This window comes from Oncorhynchus nerka, linkage group LG9a (assembly GCF_034236695.1).
Source record: "Oncorhynchus nerka isolate Pitt River linkage group LG9a, Oner_Uvic_2.0, whole genome shotgun sequence".
Lineage (NCBI taxonomy): Eukaryota > Metazoa > Chordata > Actinopteri > Salmoniformes > Salmonidae > Oncorhynchus > Oncorhynchus nerka.
Window position 1 is genome coordinate 53,051,408 of NC_088404.1, and position 22,408 is coordinate 53,073,815.

The following is a 22,408-nucleotide window of genomic DNA, read 5'->3' on the forward strand; positions in this document are numbered from 1 at the left end:
CTCTGACATTGCTCGTCCATATTGTCTTAGTTCCATTCCTTTACTTAGAATTGTGTGTATTGCGTATATGTTGTGAAATTGTTAGATATTACTTGTTGCTGCACTGTCAGAGCTAGAAACACAAGCATTTCGCTACACCCGCAATAACATCTGCTAAACATGTGTATGTGACCAATACCACTTGATTCGATTCGACATTTGCCAATCAATGAAATATGAAACTAGAGAGGAATTATCATGAGGAGATGGCTCTGTAGGAAAGAGATAGTACAACAAGTTACAAGATGTGGCAGCATTTCAGGTAAGATAAACACATTGCAGTTTTTTTTAATTAGGTTGTACTGTTTTTACTTTGGATCACATCAGGCATTTTCAGGACCTTCTCTTCTTATTTGTTCTACAGGGTCGAAGAACCCCTGTTTTCACATAGATAATGGTATGGTGCTGGAGATGATGAATAGTATGTTGAAAAGTGGTGGAAATCCAATTTAAGTTGAAATGTTTTTTTCCCCCCACACACAAATAAAGGGCTGTCCGTAATGTCTCTTATCCGGAGGTGTTGGGAAGAGTGGAAGTAAGGAGTAAGGTTGAAGATGTAATGATAGTAGGAGTAGAGACAATATGGTGTTCCTTGTCAACAGAGGGATCCTTTTGATTATTTCGGGTCACCAGCCCCTCTTCCCGCAATGGAATATGTTTTGTTTCAATACCCTGTACAGTAGGTGGGCGACAATACACCAATAGGTGTAGTCTGCAATAAAAACGTAAAGAAGAAAATCAAAGCAGCCGGAAGTTCGAATCGCTTTGTTCCGGTCGCGTTCACACACTGCAGCCACAAGTCTTTGCTATTTGTTGACAGTAGCATAGCTAGCCAGTCTGAACGGCTATGCCAATATTTTGTTGACTTAGCCAGCTGAAGCGTTGCTGTGAAAATGAGTTCTCCAGGGAATCGACACGGGACAAAAAGACCTGGCTCTCCAAGTGAAGTAGGTTAACTGTATAAACGTTAGCGAGCTAAAGTCATTGAAACGTGACTACCTTGCGGTTCAGGTAGCTAGCAAGGCCCGTCTTGTTGGCTTCAGCAAAGAGAAGCATGCAGCCAGTGTGCGTCCTCATAACTAACCCAACAAAGCCATAACTACAGCGTAAATCCAGTTATAAAAATCGTTGGTAAAACAGCTAGCTAACTTAGTTAATTGTAAACAACCCTTAGTATAGATAGCCACGTTACTGTACGTTAGTCAACAAATCATTTTAAGAAAAAGTAACGTTAGTTTTTAGCTAATTTAGTCACCATGTTAGGTGGTCAGATTGACAGGTCATTATGCCTGCCAGCCAGGCAATAATTAGAAATGTAGTTTTTGATAAACGAATCAACTCCATGCTGTTACTACTAGGCCTATGATGTAACTAGCTAACGTTAGATTAAGATGTGATGTAGCTAATTTGGCAGTTTGATCTTTGAGGCTAAGGTGCAATAGACCTGGACTATATTCTGGGATCCCATTCGTTGTGTTCTGTAGCCAATTCTGTGTTGGTTTCTTGCAGGATGGACCTACACCATGGGAAGCTGCAGATCTGGGGGATAGTGAGAGAAAGCAGAAGTTTTTGCGGTTGATGGGTGCAGGGAAGGTTTGGTCATGTTCTATGTAGACTATTACAAGGTTTCCCACCCCTCTGGACCACAAGGTGTTCACATTTGTCGTGGCCCTTACACTGACACACCTGGCTCAATGTAAACAAATCACCCAGCCCTTGACTAGTTGAATCAAGTGTGGCAGTTTTGGGGCAAAACAAATATGTAAAAGAAATGTTTTTCTTGTGACTGTTACCTCTATTCCAGTATTAGATTGAGCCACCATTTTATTGTCAGCTACAGCTTTGTCAAAGGAGAAACAGAACTGTGGTATTACAGAATCCAATGTTTACCGTGTTTGATTCTGCAGAAAGAGCACACTGGGCGCCTAGTCATTGGAGATCACAAGTCAACATCCCATGTCCGCAGTGGTGAGGAACCCTCTTTGAATTAGTGTTAGGGTTGTCATGGTACTGGTATTGTGACAACCCTATTCTACACTCTGTTCGATCACTCTTTATTTAGGGATGTATCCATTTAATCTTATCCCATACAGCACTATTTCGGACCGGATAGCACTGTATTGGGTATGATTGGTGTTTCACTTAGCTTGTCCTCTGCAGGGGCGGAGGACAGGAGGATGAACTCTGAGCTGGAGCTGCAGTACCAGCAGGGGCTGGACGGGAAGCTGTCAGGCAGAAACAGGAGACATGTCGGCCTGGGCTTCAGTGAGGTGAGAGATCATGGAGAGACGGGTTGAACATCGATACAGAGCGTGCATGCCACAAGTTCCTGTTGATGGTTGAGAACAGGTCCTAGCAAAGATGGCCGACAAATTGTTACATTCTGATGCTTAGAGGCTCATAATTTATGGTGTTCGATGGCTGAAGCGCGAGGTACTAAGAAACACTTGTTTTCCTTTTCAGTTGCAAAACGTTTGTCCTAATGAGCACAACTCAGGCCTGTTACAGCTAGGTGAGGCTAGAATGACATGATTAGACCGCGATGTTATAGTGATTGAAGGATGATCTACATTTTGAGATCTTAGTTAGGGGCAGTGCTGCTTATTGGACCTGTATATTTTCAATTGCATGTAAGATTAATGACAGCAGATTAAGTTCCTCGACATGTGTAGCTCTGTAAGACTGTTTGTGATTGGCTCAAGTCACAGGGGCATGATTGCTAGTGTCAATGTCATGTACACATCTGCGTGTTGCCCTAGTCTTCAGGTATTAATTGTGTTGTTCCCCCCCAGCCTGACCCAGCCCCACCTTCCCCACCTGCAGAAAGCCAAAGCAAAGCAGAGCAACCAGCCAGTCCCAAAGCCCCAGACAGCCCTTCGGAAAACCAGGAGTCACCGGAGAAATCACCTTCACAGAGCCCAAACGGCAGGACAGAGCCCAGCGCAAAAGACAAGAAACACAAAATGGCCTTTGTGAAGTCATCCTAAGAATGGGCGAAAAAACTAAATCACTTTTTCTCATTTCGAACCACAGATTTGTAAATACGTTCTTTTGTCTCTGAAGTAATTGGTAACTTCATGGTTTAAGAATGTTTTTTTTTTAATGTTTCAATGCTGAGCAGCAGAGTAGTGTGCTACTGTAGGAGGTGACGTAATTGTCGATTGAGAAAGATTCTTCCCATTATTTCCTTGTCAATTTTTAGGAATTCCTAGCTGTAAGAGGGACTGGTATGACGTGTTTAATGGATGTGAGATGAAGCAAAGGCTTTAATGAAGTTGTATTGAATGAAACTGGGTTGAACCTATTGGCTCGATAGCGCTTTTACAGTCCTGTTCAGTGTCTCACCATCAGTAAGTAATAAAAGGTACTTAATGACAAACTGAAGCACCACAGTTCTCTCAGGTTCTGAATTCTGGGGGAGAAAATAGTTAACTATACTGAACAAAAATGTAAAGTGTTGGTCCCATGTTTCATGAGGTGAAAAAGACATAAGCTTTTTGTGCATGTGGAAAACTTCTTTCTCAACATCCCTGTTAGTGAGCATTTCTCCTTTGCCAAAACAATCCATATATCTGACAGGTGTGGCATATGATCATTGAACATTGTGCTAGGGACTCTAAAATGTGCAGTTGCAATTGGCATGCTGACTGCAGGAATGTCCAGAGCTGTTGCCAGATAATTGAATGTTAATTTCGCTACCATGTCTCTCAAGTCGTTTTAAAGAATTTGGCAGTACGTCCAAGCGGCCTCACAACCACATGTAACCATGCCAGCCCAAGACCTCTGGCTTCTTCACCTGCGGGATCGTCTGATACCCGGACAGCTGATGAAACTGAGTATTTCTTTGTAATAATGCCCTTTTGTGGGGAAAAAACTAATTCTGATAGGCCTGCCCAGTCATAAAATTCATAGATTAGGGCCTGATTTCCTTATGAATTGTTGCGTTTCTATTTTTGGTGAGTTCATTTGACACATTGATTCCACATGAAGAGTATGTAATGTAAATAGTGAGAGACACCATGTTTTGTTAAACCCTTTATTTCAATAAAACACCAGTATGGTTTCTTTCCTTTTTAAATGATACAGTTGATTGGCCAAAGCATTAGGTGGCATTGCTGAGCTACAAAAAGTTATATTTGGTGCAAGATTCATTACTCAAAATAAATACATTTCCCTATCTGCGACCTTAGAAAACATTGCTTTGAACTTACATTTCTGTTGAAAATAGACCACACTGCAAAAAAAACAGCTAATTACTCTCTATTGCAAAAACTAGTAGGTGTTAATAATTTCACACAACACGCCATAAAAGTGCAAAAGCATGTAAAAACAACTCCAATTCAACCTTAACATCAGGTACACGCAGTGTAGTTTCAAATAACTATTTTTGGTTCTTCAAAACATCTAGTTTTAGCTCTAATAAAAAGCCTAATACAAAATCACTTCACTTTTGTCAGTGAACTCCAAACAATTTTCATCCACACGGAGGTCCTGTTGGTGCCTTGGCGTCTGAGTCAACGGTCAGTCAGAGCTCAGCTGAGCTTTGGCTGAAATGGGGAAGGGGGGAAGAAAACACTCTTGACATTGAAAATACAGACTTTGAGAAAGACTTTGCCTTCGATCTATAGTTAAACCATCTTTCTAAAAAAGCCCAAGTATTATCCAAACGTGTTTGTATGGAAACAATGAGGCACAACCTTTCCACATTCAAAACACATGAGCCAAGAACATTTGGACGCAAAAAACCACCACACTTCAGAAAAGCAACCACCAAAACACCCAATCTAGTGAGAGCAGAAATGACACCTAAAGACTACAGTTATGCCACCACAAACATCACAGAGAGGCATCTTAAGGCCACGACACTCAGAGGAGATGCGGTGTACCTTCACTAGATCTGTTCATCTCCCCAGCATCTCGCTCTCTGCACAACCAGGGACAATGACAGAGGGTCCGGTTACTGTGCTGTATGGTGAAGTTGCCCCTAGACACTGATCTTGGGTCAGTTTAGCATATTCCCCACTAGTGTGTTAAGGTTATGATTGGGGGAGGGAAAGCTGATCCTAGATCTGTGCCTAGGGAAACTTCACCCCGGAGTGTGCTGTACCCTTCACAGACTATGTGCGCACTTACATCAATTCTATGACACTTGAGTGTGCAAGCATTGGCTGGAGGGAGTTTCCACCATTGATAAATCCATACGAGAAAGTGTGCAAGTGCAGAATCAGGACGCAGGCTCTGCCTCACAAATAGTAGTATGTCTAAATAGTTTACTGTGAACTAGTTTGGCTTCTCTGAAGGGAGGCTATATATCAACAGCACAGTGATAGCCTCGGTTTCCTGCTAGATATTTACAGTGCCTTCAGAAAGTATTCATACCCCTTGACATATTCCAAATTTGATTGTGTTATAGCCTAAAAATAATAATCTCACCCATCTACACACAATACCTCATAATGACGAAGTGAAAACATGTTTTTAGGATTGTTTGCACATATATTAAAAATGAAGTACAGAAATCTAATTTGCATAAGTATTCACACCCATGAGTCAATACTTTGTAGAAGCACCTTTGGCAGCGATTACAGCTGTAAGTCTTTCTGGGTAAGTCTCTAAGAGCTTTTTCCACACCTGGATTGTGCAACAAAAAATGAATTGCTTTGCCACATTTTTTTGCAGTATTACTTTAGTGCCTTGTTACAAACATGATGCATGTTTTGGAATATTTTGTATTCTGTACAGGCTTCCTTCCTTCTTTTCACTCTTTCAATTATGTTAGTATTGTTGAGTAACTACAATGTTGTTTATCCATCCTCAGTTTTCTCCTATTACAGCCATTACATTCTTAAAACTGTAATTGTTTTAAAGTCACTATTGGCCTCATGGTGAAATCTCTGAGGGGTTTCCTTCCTCCCCAGCAACTGAGTTAGGAAGGACGCCTGTCTTTTTGTCGTGAATGGGTGTATTGCTACACCATCCGAAGTGTAATTAATATCTTCACCATGCTCAAAGGGAAATTAAGTGTCAGCTTTTTTTATTTTCTACCAATAGGTGCCCTTTTTTGCGAAGGTTGAATCTGTGTTTGCGAAGGTTGAATCTGTGTTTGCGAAGGTTGAATCTGTGTTTGCAAAGGTTGAATCTGTGTTTGAAATTCACTGCTCGACTGAGGGCCTTTCATATAATTGTATGTGTGGGGTACAGAGATGAGGCAGTCATTTAAAAATCCTGTTAAACACAATAATTGCACACAGAGTCCATGCAACTTGTGACTTAAGCACATGTTTACTCCTGAACTTATTTATGCTTGCCATAACAAAGCGGTTGAATACTTATTGACTCAAGACATTTCAGCTTTTCATTTGTAATTTATTTGTAAACATTTCTAAAAACAAATCTCCACTTTCACATTTTATGGTATTGTGTATAGGCCAGTGACAACATTTTTTTGAAATTTAATCAACTTTAAATTCAGGCTGTAACACAACAGAATGTGGAAAAAGTCAAGGGCTGTGAATACTTTCCGAAGGCTCTGCATTGGAATATTAAAGGATTCTCTGCTCACGCCAATTTAGAATTGGGAAGTGTTTTATGAAGGAATTCATGGTTATGTTGGGGATCAAAAATACTGTTGGCAGTTCAGTGGGAAAAGGGTTTGTTTATTTGTTTGTGTGTGTGCGCGTGGGGAGTATACATAGAGTCACCTATGAGTGTGTGTGAGAGAACTGGGCGATATGCACATTTGCAGTGTGCGTGTTTAAAGCATGTGCATGTATGAGCTGACCTGTGAACTGCTTGCTCTTAACGGAGGCTTCCGAGGCCAAGGCGTGGGACACAGTCATGATCCTCTCCTGCTGCTGCATGGCGATGTCCAAATCAGTGAAGTTCAGTGGGACAAACGCGCCAGACGACGGGTGTATGTTCTGAAAACTGACACACACGGCGGGAAGGGAAATACCCATCAGGGAAAAGAGAGACCGAAACAAAGGAAAACAATGAGGGACAAAGGAAACCAGTGTCCCAAATGGCACCCTATTCCCTATATAGTGCACTGCTTTGGACCAAGGCTCGTAGGGAATAGAGTGCAGGGAAAAGGATGCCATTTAGGACACAGGTGATTATTGCGTGAGCTTTTTTGTTGTGGGTTCTAAAGCTTTTGTAGTTTGCTTAAGGTTCAAGTCAGAACCCTGTTTTAATCCGTACATTTTTGATCAAATCAGCCACAGCACAGGATCCAGAGACCCATGAGATGGTGTGATACCGTTAATGTTTTCCTTTCTAGGTAACACTTTCATTTGGATAGTCCATCTGTAGATGCTCTACAAACTATCTACAGATGATCAGTAACACGTCATCTGCATGTTTGAAATGATGAAAACACAGTGGAGATGCTACTGAAGGACTAAAGGCATTCTGTTAAAACGCTGCTGACGGTCTACAGATGGTTGAACATCCATAAACTACCTTGTTTGAAAATGATGTGATATATACTGTTGCTACTGAAAGGCCCAAGAAATGGTGTTGAAATTATGCTTATAATCTGTAGAGCAGGGTTCCCCAGCTGGCGGCCCGGCCCGAGACATAAAAGACTGTTAAAAAAATTTAAAAAATAAGAACAGCAAATCAGCGCCAAGTCATTTTAATTTTGGAAATGTGTTCCAAAGTATTTCCATACATAATAGAGAGATGTATGTGATTGTATAGAAATGTAAGCAAGGTTCGAAATGATCCTGTTTTAGTCAAATGTATCTGTTCGGGCTCCTTGCAGTCAATTTGCGGTCTACAAATGATTTAGAATTATGTTCCAGCCCCCTGACTATAAGCCCAAGAAAAGAAATTGGCTCCTGGCCCAAAACTAGTTGACGATCCCTGCTGTAGAGCATTTACAGATGGACTATCCAAATAAAGCGTTACCCTTTTCTCAATAAGGAGAATTGATATCAAACTAAATATATTATTATCGTCGTCATCATCCTCATTGTATCAACACGAACTGAATGGCTGAAACTAAGTCAGTAGTACTTGGATTTGGCCAGGATGTTTTTGATGCGTTCTGCTCTGCGTTGACGATCCTCCATCTCCTCCTGACTCAGAGGCTCCTCGGGGTCCGACTCCACATAGCGCTCTGGGATAGACACCTTTTGGGGCTTGGAAAGCTACATAGACCAAATCATAGTGAAGATGTACAGTCAACCAACAAATCCGTGTTCAGGCTTAGAACAATATTCACCAATCATCTGTTTAGGTGGTCACACTGTCGGGGTTAGATAAATGTATAGTTACGAAGGCTCCATAAAGGCAAGGTTATGTGATTGTAGTTGGAAGCATCAGGTCATTGTATGTGGTGAATGGGAAGTAGTACGAGTGCAGCAGGCTACAGTCTTTCCTCTAATACAAAACCATAACTGCATAATATTAAAGGGGAAGTTCAGTATTTTAAGTAAAAAAAAAAAAACAAGCATAGATCAGTTTCTCCAGGCACAGACTACTTTCAGGAACCACCTAACATTAAGTTTTAAAATATTGAACTTTCTCTTTAGCCACTTGTGTACAGATGTAATATTCAACCAATAATGGAGAGTATCGATAGGAGAATATTGGGCGCCAGATCCTGATGGGCCATCGGTCAACGTACCTCACGACTGAGATCCAGGTCATAGTCGAAGGGCTCCATGTCCGTCTCCCTCATGGGTGTGGCAATCGTGGGCATGGCCATCACCAAGAGCCACTCGTCTGATTGGATCCTCTCCCTTTCCTTCAGCTCGCTCCGCCCCTCGTCGCTCTGGCCCTCGGCAACCTGTCGCTCTTCCACCTGAGCTTTCTGCACCAGCTGCAAATCAAAGTCCTGCTGCTCTCGCCTCCACTAGGGGGAGACAGACACAACCATTACTTTATCTGACCACTAGTAGAGGGGCAAACAACGGTTACTTTATCTGACCACTAGTGGAGGGGCAAACAACGGTTACTTTATCTGACCACTAGTAGAGGGGCAAACAACGGTTACTTAATCTGACCACTAGTAGAGGGGCAAACAACGGTTACTTTATCTGACCACTAGTAGAGGGGCAAACAACGGTTACTTTATCTGACCACTAGTAGAGGGGCAAACAACGGTTACTTTATCTGACCACTAGTAGAGGGGCAAACAACGGTTACTTTATCTGACCACTAGTAGAGGGGCAAACAACGGTTACTTTATCTGACCACTAGTAGAGGGGCAAACAACGGTTACTTTATCTGACCACTAGTAGAGGGGCAAACAACGGTTACTTTATCTGACCACTAGTAGAGGGGCAAACAACGGTTACTTAATCTGACCACTAGTAGAGGGGCAAACAACGGTTACTTTATCTGACCACTAGTAGAGGGGCAAACAACGGTTACTTTATCTGACCACTAGTAGAGGGGCAAACAACGGTTACTTTATCTGACCACTAGTAGAGGGGCAAACAACGGTTACTTTATCTGACCACTAGTAGAGGGGCAAACAACGGTTACTTTATCTGACCACTAGTAGAGGGACAAACAACGGTTACTTTATCTGACCACTAGTAGTGGGGCAAACAACGGTTACTTTATCTGACCACTGGGGGGGGAACACAACAGTTACTTTATCTGACCACTGGGGGGGACACAACAGTTACTTTATCTGACCACTGGGGGTCAAACACAACAGTTACTTCATCTGACCACTGGGAGGGACAAACACAACAGTTACTTTATCTGACCACTGGGGGACAAACAGTTACTTCATCTGACCACTGGGGGGGGGGACAAACAACAGTTACTTCATCTGACCACTGGAGGGGACAAACACAACAGTTACTTCATCTGACCACTGGAGGGGACAAACACAACAGTTACTTTATCTGACCACTGGGGGACAAACACAACAGTTACTTTATCTGACCACTGGAGGGGACAAACAACAGTTACTTCATCTGACCACTGGGGGGGACAAACACAACAGTTACTTCATCTGACCACTGGGGGGACAAACACAACAGTTACTTCTTCTGACCACTGGAGGGGACAAACACAACAGTTACTTCATCTGACCACTGGAGGGGACAAACACAACAGTTACTTTATCTGACCACTGGGGGGGACAAACACAACAGTTACTTTATCTGACCACTGGGGGGGACAAACACAACAGTTACTTTATCTGACCACTGGGGGGGACAAACACAACAGTTACTTTATCTGACCACTGGGGGGGACAAACACAACAGTTACTTTATCTGACCACTGGGGGGGACAAACACAACAGTTACTTCATCTGGTTGATTTTCAGAGGCAAAATAAAAAGTAAGTATTTTTTAACTTATTATTTCACACTAGGAGACAACACAACACCAGCACAGATTGGACCACCCTGTGTAGAACCCGGAGAAAAGAAAACGTAAAGTAATGTATATTGTGTCTGGAGCTGATTTCACAGCACAAATCCTAGTCCCATGAGGATGGACAGCTTCTGTGTTGCAGGGAGACAAATGGAGTCTTGAGGAGTGAGGACCATGCATCCGAAATCTTGTCTTTCTTGGCTTCTGCATTGTCACCACAGGACGTCCCTACGGCGTCTCCATTCCACCACCAACAACTTCATTGCATTTAATTGTTTTCAGGATCACCAGAAAGAGGATTTCATTATTAGATTAATGACAGCAACATAAAGAAGCAACCACCAAAAGGATACTGATTAACCTGTTACCACACACACACACACATTTGCTTTTCCAAACACATACATAAACACATTTGTGTTGCGAGTAAATATCTGTTTGTACTGTATGCGTGTTGTTATGTGTGTGTCCTAGCCCTCAAACCCATGTATGCGTGTTGTTATGTGTGTGTCCTAGCCCTCAAACCCATGCATGCATCATTGCCACTCCAGTGCGTGTAGGCCTCCCATGATGTGAGGAGAAAGTGCGTCACATGCGTTATTGTGCTCACTGGACAGAGGACCCCCCCACAGGGAAAATACATGCATTACATATTCATCAAACCCCCGCAAAAATGGAAACACACAGCCAGAGATGATTTTATTTCGTTTTTTTTAAGCAAAATGATTTTATTCTCGAGCGCAAATCTCTACATCGGACAATAACAGGCGTGAAGGAGCTGTGCGTTGCCTCTCAGTATAATTTAGCATTCGCTAGTGTCTCTAGTGACTTCCTTTCTCTGTGCAATTGTCTGTACATCCTCGCTGCTAAAAAAAAATCAATCAATCAATTGGGACGGGGAAAAGCAACATGGTGGATTTTACACCTGCCTTGACGGTAAGCTGGCGGCAGCCATTTTACACCTGCCTTGACGGTAAGCTGGCGGCAGCCATTTTACACCTGCCTTGACGGTAAGCTGGCGGCAGCCATTTTACACCTGCCTTGACGGTAAACTGGCGGCAGCCATTTTACACCTGCCTTGACGGTAAGCTGGCGGCAGCCATTTTACACCTGCCTTGACGGTAAGCTGGCGGCAGCCATTTTACACCTGCCTTGACGGTAAGCTGGCGGCAGCCATTTTACACCTGCCTTGACGGTAAGCTGGCGGCAGCCATTTTACACCTGCCTTGACGGTAAGCTGGCGGCAGCCATTTTACACCTGCCTTGACGGTAAGCTGGCGGCAGCCATTTTTACCCCCCCCCCTGTCCTTTCATTTGCAGTGAAGCAGATCAAATAGGTTTAATACTCGCTCACTATGACCTTGACCGTAGAAGTACGCCATTGTAGCGATCAACCACGGTTAAGTACAAAAGTCTTTGTGATAAAAGGCTGTGATAATGTCGATGTAGCAGAAACTAAATACTGTGAATAAGCGACTGTTTAGTGTGTCATGGTGGGGAAGAAATGATTCAAATGCCCCCCAAAAAAGAGGGAGCCTAAAATCTCTTGGCTATTATGGTGAAGCGTTACAAAATGAAATTTAGTAACCAGCAGGAGTTGAACTACGTGTTGCCAAATGTTAGTAGGAGCTTGGGAACACAAGGGTTGATGGCAAATGTAGCAAGGAGTTTGAGGGTATTGATGATCTCACAGCAATCGGGTTAAGATTGTGTGTTAGATAATATATTAGATGGTTAAATTAGTCTTCGTAAGGACTCTCCTACGTTGGCACGCACAACAAACCTCAGACGTAAGACAACTATCTGAAGGCTCATTTGAATGGGATTCTGTGGTAGCCATAGCACGCCATAAGACAAACAGGGTGGAAAAAGGTGAGGCTGAAGGTGAATCTTGTGAGAAGAGGAATGATTATTCACCGGGAACTAAAGGCACTTTGATTTCATTCCATTCATATCATTTGAAAGATGGAGGGAGGAGGGCGGTTTGATAATGATTTGTGCCACTTCCCACCGAGTTGATTTGTTCAAATAATGATACACATTTCCCCATCCCTCATTTTATCAAATCTCTATAAAATATAATTTTACAAATGTATAGGCTACTGAAAATATCCCTCAGTAAATAAATACTAATGTACATAAGTGTAAATGTACATAGAATGGGCTTTTCTTTTCTCGTGACAGAGAGAGGGGGAAGGCAGAGCTATGCCTGTAGCCAATCCCCCTCTTCTTCTCCTTGAAATACATTCAGTGTGTGTCAGTGAGGTACCGCACCGGGGCACCAGTGATCGGGTAAACGCAACCCATACACCTTCATATGGGGAACAGCTCTGTCTTACAGTCCCCATCTTCGACAGATATCCCCTCCCCTACTCTCCCAAGCAGCCTCCACCACGCACAGTCCAACCGCTCTATAAGCCCAGCCAGCCACGGCTTTGTCCCATCCAGTCCCACCGGCCCTTTGCGTGCTAGCACGATGCTAACGCTTACTCATGTTAGTGCCATTGGTTACACATGGGGGAGAGGGTGAGTAGGGGATGTTAGCATGTTAGCAATTGTGGTGGCGCCTATGTGGGGGGTTCGGCGGGGGCGCGACAGTGGCAGTGGTCCCTGCTTCTGCTGCGGGGGTAACGTACTGAGCCCAGGTCAGTGGAGGAGAGAGCCCTGGTGGAGGAGGAGGTACGATGAGCAGTGTTGGAGTGGCGTTCTCCCTGGCTGAGGTTCCTCTTGCGCTCGCGCACCAGGGCCCTCTGGTGCCTCTTCATGCGCTCCAGCTGCTCCTCTGCGCTCATGCGGCCCCGGGGGGCCTGGGCCAGAGGCTGGGGCTGCTGGCCAGAGGAGTACAGCTGCTCCAAAGCACTCTTGGGTCTCTCCTGGTACAGTGAGTGTGTGAGAGAGAGAAAGAGAGAGAGAAAGAGAGAGAAAGAGGGAGAGAGAGAAAGAAAGAAGAGAAAGAGAGAAAGAGGGAGAAAAAGAGAGAAAGAGGGAGAAAAAGAGAGAGGGGGAAAGAGGGGGAAAAGGAGAGAGAAAGAGAGGGAGAGAGAGAAAGAGACAGAGAGAAAGAGGGAGAGAGACAGAGAGAAAGAGAGACGGAGACAGAGGGCGAAAGAAGGGGAAAAGGAGAGAGAGAAAGAGAGCGAAAGAGAGATGAAGATAGGAGAGAGAAACATAGTGAAAGAGATGAGATGAGTCGTGACATAGGGGTGTGATATGAAGAGGGGTAAAGGAAAGGAGGAAGAAAGAAAAACAACAATGAATCCTCAACACTAATTCCTCTTCAGTCTCAGGATAAAGTACTAAACGAAGCTCCCAGGTTAGTCGAGTTAGGCGTACGCTCCACAGCTCGGTGGTGTTTGTAGTGTATGTGTAAAGGCCGGTAGGTTTTGTCGAGCCTCAGCGGACCTCTGAACAGAGTGCCGGACGTAATTTGCAAACAGATTCTATGACAGCCAGAAGTCGCCAACGGAGGGGTGGGTCCCTATAACACACCGCGCAAACAGCAAGCAAAAAACAAACAACAAACGAATCGTCCCAGTGCTGCGCAGACAGCCAATCAGTCTGGTGAATGTTCTCCTGAAGAAGAAGAGGTTACCGCACGGCTTATGTCACCTTATTCCCTACATAGTCCACTACGTTTGACCAGAGAATTATAGGCCCCGGTCAAACGTAGTGCAATGAATAGCAAATAGGGTTTTATATAATCTCCACCCGGCACAGCCAGAAGAGGACTGGTCACCCCTCAGAGCCTGGTTCCTCTCGAGGTTTCTTCCTAGGTTCCTGCCTTTCTAGGGAGTTTTTCCCTAGCCACCATGCTTCTACACCTGCATTGCTTGCTGTTTGGGGTTTTAGGCTGGGTTTATGTACAGCACTTTGTAACATCGGCTGATGGGCTTTATAAATACAATTGATTGATTGATGGATTTGGATAAAGCTCCTATCTCGTTCCTTCCCCTGTGTCGTGACTGGTGACTCACCCTCCCCTTAATCCCTACCTAGTGCACTACTTTCGACCAGAGCAGGCTCTGTTTGGTGACTCACACTCTCTGCAGAGGCAGCCGCCCCCCTCCTCAGGGTCACGTAGGAGGAGATGTTACTGGACTGGTTCAGCCTCGGCGATGAGCCCGACAGACCTGTTACGGACAGGAAACAGGAAACACTGTTGTGATATGCCTGGGGGGGGGCATTCTGACACAGCACCACTGCCCCGAAGAGAAACGGAATGACAAAGAGTGGAAGGTCAACATATCCACAGGTCTGAATCGCAAGCTAGCTGACAATACCTTTGTTTGGGAGGGTCTGGTAGCCTCCCTCAGACCCTGTGCTGCTCTGGCCCGTCCCTGGCAGTTCTGGTTCACTCAGGTATGACCGCAGCTCCACCTGACACACAATCATACTGCAGTTGTCACAAACTAGATCCGCGAGGTTTGAGTCAACTTACTACTCAATACAATACATCTTGCTCTCAATGAGGTAAAGGCTGCATTCCACTTCAAAAAGTTGTTGCCTTTCCCTCAACCCTCATTCCCTCTCCTTCAGAGACGACTGGAAAAGGTGTGTTAGCCACTCATTCCCGCTATGTGTCCTCTGCAGGTCTCTCAGAAGCATGAAGATTAGTGAGTGAGGGAAGAGGGCAGCTTTTTGGAATAGAATGCAACCTTGATGCATCTCCTCAGTGAGATTTCAATGCTGAGGGCGTTAACACGGCTGCGTGACAGTATGATATTGCCCTGTAAGACTGGCTTCGATGGCAATAGCTGAAAACAGCAGTGTTGGTTTTGATACCATAAGTGCCGCCATGGACCGTTCAACTTCACAAGCGGTACCCGATAAAAGCACTGTTGTACGCACAGCAAAGCACTGTTGTACGCACAGCAAAGCACTGTTATACGCACAGCAAAGCACTGTTGTACGCACAGCAAAGCACTGTTGTACACACAGCAAAGCACAGCAAAGCACTGTTGTACGCACAGCAAAGCACTGTTGTACGCACAGCAAAGCACTGTTGTACGCACAGCAAAGCACTGTTGTACGCACAGCAAAGCACAGCAAAGCACTGTTGTAAGCACAGCAAGCACAGCAAAGGCTCATCTTCGCAATCAATAACAAAATAAGTGTAAATAAAAGGCTTGTCCTGACTTTAAAGTCTCCGTTGACACACCCTCCGCTCTCTCGGTCCCTCTTCCTCTCGTCCGACTGGCGCTTGAGACCGCGAACCGACGTGTGTCGTACTACCACCGACGCCTCTTTGGGTAGGGGTGGGATGGCGGGGGGCGGGTCTTCATAATCGTAGAGGCAGGGCAGGGGTGGTCTGGGAGGAGCCTCATCTTCTGCCTGTACCAGAGCCACACCCATACAGGAAGTCAGTCACAATTGGTTCTTATTGTCAAGTACCTCAAAGCTCATTGGAGGAAGAAGCCTGAGGGGGAGGGACCTTGAAGCGGGAGGAATCAAGGATTTGTCAGCTGGAAACGCTTTCAGACAACCGCTGATTAGAAGGGAGTCATCTAGGTTTCATGTTCAGCTTTACTGTTAAATGTGTTTCATGCATTCTGACCCTTCACAGCACCGGTCATGTGTTCTCAACTCATTTACTGTTAAATGTGTTTCATGCATTCTGACCCTTCACAGCACCGGTCATGTGTTCTCAACTCATTTACTGTTAAATGTGTTTCATGCATTCTGACCCTTCACAGCACCGGTCATGTGTTCTCAACTCATTTACTGTTAAATGTGTTTCATGCATTCTGACCCTTCACAGCACCGGTCATGTGTTCTCAACTCATTTACTGTTAAATGTGTTTCATGCATTCTGACCCTTCACAGCACCGGTCATGTGTTCTCAACTCATTTACTGTTAAATGTGTTTCATGCATTCTGACCCTTCACAGCACCGGTCATGTGTTCTCAACTCATTTACTGTTAAATGTGTTTCATGCATTCTGACCCTTCACAGCACCGGTCATGTGTTCTCAACTCATTTACTGTTAAATGTGTTTCATGCATTCTGACCCTTCACAGCACCGGTCATGTGTTCTCAACTCATTTACTGTTAAATGTGTTTCATGCATTCTGACCCTTCACAGCACCGGTCATGTGTTCTCAACTCATTTACTGTTAAATGTGTTTCATGCATTCTGACCCTTCACAGCACCGGTCATGTGTTCTCAACTCATTTACTGTTAAATGTGTTTCATGCATTCTGACCCTTCACAGCACCGGTCATGTGTTCTCAACTCATTTACTGTTAAATGTGTTTCATGCATTCTGACCCTTCACAGCACCGGTCATGTGTTCTCAACTCATTTACTGTTAAATGTGTTTCATGCATTCTGACCCTTCACAGCACCGGTCATGTGTTCTCAACTCATTTACTGTTAAATGTGTTTCATGCATTCTGACCCTTCACAGCACCGGTCATGTGTTCTCAACTCATTTACTGTTAAATGTGTTTCATGCATTCTGACCCTTCACAGCACCGGTCATGTGTTCTCAACTCATTTACTGTTAAATGTGTTTCATGCATTCTGACCCTTCACAGCACCGGTCATGTGTTCTCAACTCATTTACTGTTAAATGTGTTTCATGCATTCTGACCCTTCACAGCACCGGTCATGTGTTCTCAACTCATTTACTGTTAAATGTGTTTCATGCATTCTGACCCTTCACAGCACCGGTCATGTGTTCTCAACTCATTTACTGTTAAATGTGTTTCATGCATTCTGACCCTTCACAGCACCGGTCATGTGTTCTCAACTCATTTACTGTTAAATGTGTTTCATGCATTCTGACCCTTCACAGCACCGGTCATGTGTTCTCAACTCATTTACTGTTAAATGTGTTTCATGCATTCTGACCCTTCACAGCACCGGTCATGTGTTCTCAACTCATTTACTGTTAAATGTGTTTCATGCATTCTGACCTTCTGTTAAATGTGTTTCAGCACCCTTCACAGGTCATGTGTTCTCAACTCATTTACTGTTAAATGTGTTTCATGCATTCTTGACCCTTCACAGCACCGGTCATGTGTTCTCAACTCATTTACTGTTAAATGTGTTTCATGCATTCTGACCCTTCACAGCACCGGTCATGTGTTCTCAACTCATTTACTGTTAAATGTGTTTCATGCATTCTGACCCTTCACAGCACCGGTCATGTGTTCTCAACTCATTTACTGTTAAATGTGTTTCATGCATTCTGACCCTTCACAGCACCGGTCTGACTCATTTCTGTTAAACAGCACCGGTCATGTGTTCTCAACTCATTTACTGTTAAATGTGTTTCATGCATTCTGACCCTTCACAGCACCGGTCATGTGTTCTCAACTCATTTACTGTTAAATGTGTTTCATGCATTCTGACCCTTCACAGCACCGGTCATGTGTTCTCAACTCATTTACTGTTAAATGTGTTTCATGCATTCGGTCATGTGTTCTCAACTCATTTACCTGCATTCTGACCCTTCACAGCACCGGTCATGTGTTCTCAACTCATTTACTGTTAAATGTGTTTCATGCATTCTGACCCTTCACAGCACCGGTCATGTGTTCTCAACTCATTTACTGTTAAATGTGTTTCATGCATTCTGACCCTTCACAGCACCGGTCATGTGTTCTCAACTCATTTACTGTTAAATGTGTTTCATGCATTCTGACCCTTCACAGCACGGTCATGTGTTCTCAACTCATTTATGTGTTCTGACCCTTCACAGCACCTCATTTACTGTTAAATGTGTTTCATGCATTCTGACCCTTCACAGCACCGGTCATGTGTTCTCAACTCATTTACTGTTAAATGTGTTTCATGCATTCTGACCCTTCACAGCACCGGTCATGTGTTCTCAACTCATTTACTGTTAAATGTGTTTCATGCATTCTGACCCTTCACAGCATTTACTGTTAAATGTGTTTCATGCATTCTGTCATGTCATGTGTTCTCAACTCATTTACTGTTAAATGTGTTTCATGCATTCTGACCCTTCACAGCACCGGTCATGTGTTCTCAACTCATTTACTGTTAAATGTGTTTCATGCATTCTGACCCTTCACAGCACCGGTCATGTGTTCTCAACTCATTTACTGTTAAATGTGTTTCATGCATTCTGACCCTTCACAGCACCGGTCATGTGTTCTCAACTCATTTACTGTTAAATGTGTTTCATGCATTCTGACCCTTCACAGCACCGGTCATGTGTTCTCAACTCATTTACTGTTAAATGTGTTTCATGCATTCTGACCCTTCACAGCACCGGTCATGTGTTCTCAACTCATTTACTGTTAAATGTGTTTCATGCATTCTGACCCTTCACAGCACCGGTCATGTGTTCTCAACTCATTTACTGTTAAATGTGTTTCATGCATTCTGACCCTTCACAGCACCGGTCATGTGTTCTCAACTCATTTACTGTTAAATGTGTTTCATGCATTCTGACCCTTCACAGCACCGGTCATGTGTTCTCAACTCATTTACTGTTAAATGTGTTTCATGCATTCTGACCCTTCACAGCACCGGTCATGTGTTCTCAACTCATTTACTGTTAAATGTGTTTCATGCATTCTGACCCTTCACAGCACCGGTCATGTGTTCTCAACTCATTTACTGTTAAATGTGTTTCATGCATTCTGACCCTTCACAGCACCGGTCATGTGTTCTCAACTCATTTACTGTTAAATGTGTTTCATGCATTCTGACCCTTCACAGCACCGGTCATGTGTTCTCAACTCATTTACTGTTAAATGTGTTTCATGCATTCTGACCCTTCACAGCACAGGTCATGTGTTCTCAACTCATTTACTGTTAAATGTGTTTCATGCATTCTGACCCTTCACAGCACAGGTCATGTGTTCTCAACTCATTTACTTCAAATATTTGTTTGTTTAAAAAACAATCACTTTGTACAGTAGTTCCAAACCCACACGCAGCTCGACTTTGATGGAACACATCCACTTTAATGCAGGACTAACTGCTGTTATTATTAACCCACTGTGGTCCATGTCTAGGTTAACATCCCCCAGCAAACCCAGATCTACAAACTCAACTGCCACTCACCCATTTTGGCACGGGGTTGTGAGGCAGTGTGTAGGAGCTGCGAGGAGGGGGCCTAACCTCCCCTACGGGGGGCGTCGCGCTTTGCGAAGGCACTGCAGGGTCCGGCACTGAAGCCACTAGTTTCCTCTCTGGAGGATAGAAAGACACGGGCAAATGAAGATGTGTAACTTCACACACAGGAGACAAATGAAGACGTGCAACTTCACACACAGGAGACAAATGAAGACGTGTAACTTCACACACAGGAGGCAAATGAAGACGTGCAACTTCACACACAGGAGACAAATGAAGACGTGCAACTTCACACACAGGAGGCAAATGAAGACGTGCAACTTCACACACAGGAGACAAATGAACACGTGCAACTTCACACACAGGAGACAAATGAACACGTGCAACTTCACACACAGGAGACAAATGAAGGCCTCTGTGCTGGTTGGTCTGTCATGGTTAAGTGTTAGGATATGGAGGTAGTTTGGTGCAGTTGGTTTCGTAACACGAACACATGGTATGGAGAGACTAGATTTGTCTTTTTGCCATGGAAAGCTACCCTAGTCGTTTGTCTCCCATGTAGCGTTTTGTAGTTGGGAATTCCCCCAAGGGGATGAATAAAGTTGTTTGATCTGAATTGAGTAAAATATGGTAAAACACAGTGGGCGGGCGATGATTTCTCCCACCTGGGTTCTGCACTGAGTCGATTGTGATCTTGTAGTTGGCTTTGCTGGAGCTCAGTCCTGCCATCACGTCCTCTATCCTCCACAGCTCCCGCTTTATCTCTGTTTTCTCCTGCTACACACACACACACACACACAGTAGCTGATTCCTACTGTGCTATATACACACACACAACAGGCTTTTCCCAGTAGACCCACCCCATCTACAGTACACGCTTCAAAACAGTGAATAAGAACTCAATGTTCTGTTCACGTCTACGCCTGTTGACATTGTCCCCATCGAGTAGAATAGCAGCACTGCACAGCACTGGGGTGTAGTACCGGCTCTGACCTGATGGGTGGCGCTGTGGTTCATGTGTGCCTCTAGCACGGCCCTCAACTGCTCCACAGAGCTCTCCAGCCTGCTGTAGTCCTCCCAGGCCCGGGCCATCTCCTACATATAACATGAGGCAGCAGGGGAAGACAGTTTCCGTAAACATATACAGTGGAATGTGTTGGCCAGAACCACACACCTACATCTGCATTGCTTGCGGTTTAGGGTTTTAGGCTGGGTTTCTGTATAAGAACTTCGAGACATCTGCTGAAATGGCGTTTATAAATACATTTGATTGACTGATTGCTACCCGACCCGAGCTCCAACGGGCCCCAACGTAGATCGGGTTAGGGCCGGGCCCGTTTTTTCATCAATAACCAGGGTACGGGCAGGGCTCGGGCATCACTAAATTGATCGGTAACATTCTGAAAGCGAAGTCATCTGCTCGTGCTCTACTGGGCAATACAGTCACATCTGTCTAGGATCATAACGCAGTGTTTCAGCCTCGTCATAATACAAGAAAATAATGTTCCGTGAGTTTTTGTCGGAGTTTAGAGTGACGAAAAGTAGTTAACTGCGCTCTCACGTCTCTTAGCAGAGCAAGCCGAGCCGTTGCCATGGATACTCACAGACACTCCCCGAGGCGTCATGAGCAGCGCGCATGCAGAGCGACCCGCGCACAGCGAGCCTGTGACAGACCGAGAAGAGCAGCTAACCGATTTACTAACGCAATAAGTTACTTCTGATTTCGGCCAAGGGGACCTTAAATTTGGCAGAAGCAAATCGGGCCTGGGTAAGGCAGGGCTTAAACATCGCGGACACGGGTAAGGCTCAGGCTTAAAGTTCAGGTGTGTCTGGGATGATCTCACCGTGGACGCGCTGGAGATCTCGGCCCTGATGTGCACCACGTCCTCCTGTAGGAGTCTCTGCTGGTAGGCTATCTTCTCCAGGTGGGCTGCCTGGTCTCTGTACAGCTCCATCTGTTGGTGGGAGACGTCCAGCACCGACTCCAGCTTGTCCTGATGGGTCAGGGGTTAGGAGGTCAATATCAGAGACCGCAGAGTCGAGGTCAATTCCAGTTCAACTCGGGAAATGCACACGATAATATCATTTTTTTTGTCAAAGCGAAAGAAAAAAAACGAAATAAAACCCTTTAAATTGGAATCATTAAAAAAAATATATATATGTATACCTCACACATTGACTTGACATTGATTCCTTGGCTGATTAATTCAAAACGGACCCAAATGCAGTGAGACACACATGAGTATAGAGATGAAGTGTCAGTACCTTATCCTCCTTTAGTGAGCAGATCCGGACCTCCAGTTCCTTCAGGGTCTTGTCCTGCTCACATAACCGGCTGAGTTTCACCTGTAGGCCAGGGACAGACAGACAGACATAGAGAGAGAGCGAGACAGAGAGACAGCAAGAGAGCGAGAGACAGACAGAGAGAGAGAGAGAGAGAGAGAGACAGGGCTGTTACAGACCAATCTTTCCTACGGTTTCCTACAGTGTGTGTGTGTCACTTTCCTCCATGTACATCCCTCTCACATCGCACCTGTGTGTGTGTGTGTGTGTGTGTGTGTGTGTGTGTGCAAGTCTACCTGCATAAGTGTGTCCGTATCCCTCTCTCCTGTCTCATTAGCTGATAATTATGCAGAGCAAACCCTTTACGCAAATACGCCACATCCCACGCTACCCTTTTGTCAAAGTGTCTCAGAACCTTTGAGTCCTCCTAAACAAATCCCCGATTAAGGGTGCGTCACCAACGGGCACCATTGTTCTTATACAGGGCACTACTTGGGGCCCTGGTCAAAAGGAGTGCAATGTATAGGGAACAGGGTGCCATTTGGGACACAGAGTAAGAAACCCAAACATGACAAAGGATGGATCAGCTTGATTTTAATTTCTCAATTTACGGGCCATTTGTGGACAACGGTCATCTGAGGAGCAATAAAGATCACAAACACACAACCCCTCGACGTGAACAAATAG

The 22,408-nt window shown here is 44.5% G+C and overlaps 2 protein-coding genes across 2 annotated transcripts in view; one reads left to right on the forward strand and one right to left on the reverse strand.

The window, feature by feature from the left end:
• Nucleotides 1-798: 798 nt before the first annotated feature.
• LOC115134512 (small acidic protein-like) lies at nucleotides 799-4,117 on the forward strand. The gene is made up of 5 exons (XM_029668571.2): nucleotides 799-986; nucleotides 1,549-1,632; nucleotides 1,947-2,007; nucleotides 2,200-2,309; nucleotides 2,832-4,117. The coding sequence occupies exons 1-5, from the start codon at nucleotides 933-935 to the stop codon at nucleotides 3,024-3,026; spliced, it is 504 nt and encodes a 167-aa protein (XP_029524431.1). The 5' UTR covers nucleotides 799-932; the 3' UTR covers nucleotides 3,027-4,117.
• A 90-nt stretch (nucleotides 4,118-4,207) lies between these two features.
• Nucleotides 4,208-22,408, reverse strand: part of LOC115134511 (pleckstrin homology domain-containing family A member 7-like) — a 170,136-nt gene continuing 151,935 nt past the window's right edge. Inside the window, 13 exon segments of the mRNA XM_029668560.2 lie at nucleotides 4,208-4,586; nucleotides 6,821-6,966; nucleotides 8,059-8,192; nucleotides 8,672-8,899; nucleotides 13,019-13,255; nucleotides 14,421-14,512; nucleotides 14,663-14,759; nucleotides 15,519-15,713; nucleotides 19,427-19,554; nucleotides 20,104-20,215; nucleotides 20,432-20,533; nucleotides 21,283-21,432; nucleotides 21,704-21,784. Of these exon segments, the coding sequence (XP_029524420.2) occupies nucleotides 4,561-4,586; nucleotides 6,821-6,966; nucleotides 8,059-8,192; nucleotides 8,672-8,899; nucleotides 13,019-13,255; nucleotides 14,421-14,512; nucleotides 14,663-14,759; nucleotides 15,519-15,713; nucleotides 19,427-19,554; nucleotides 20,104-20,215; nucleotides 20,432-20,533; nucleotides 21,283-21,432; nucleotides 21,704-21,784 (1,728 nt within the window). The 3' untranslated portion in view covers nucleotides 4,208-4,560.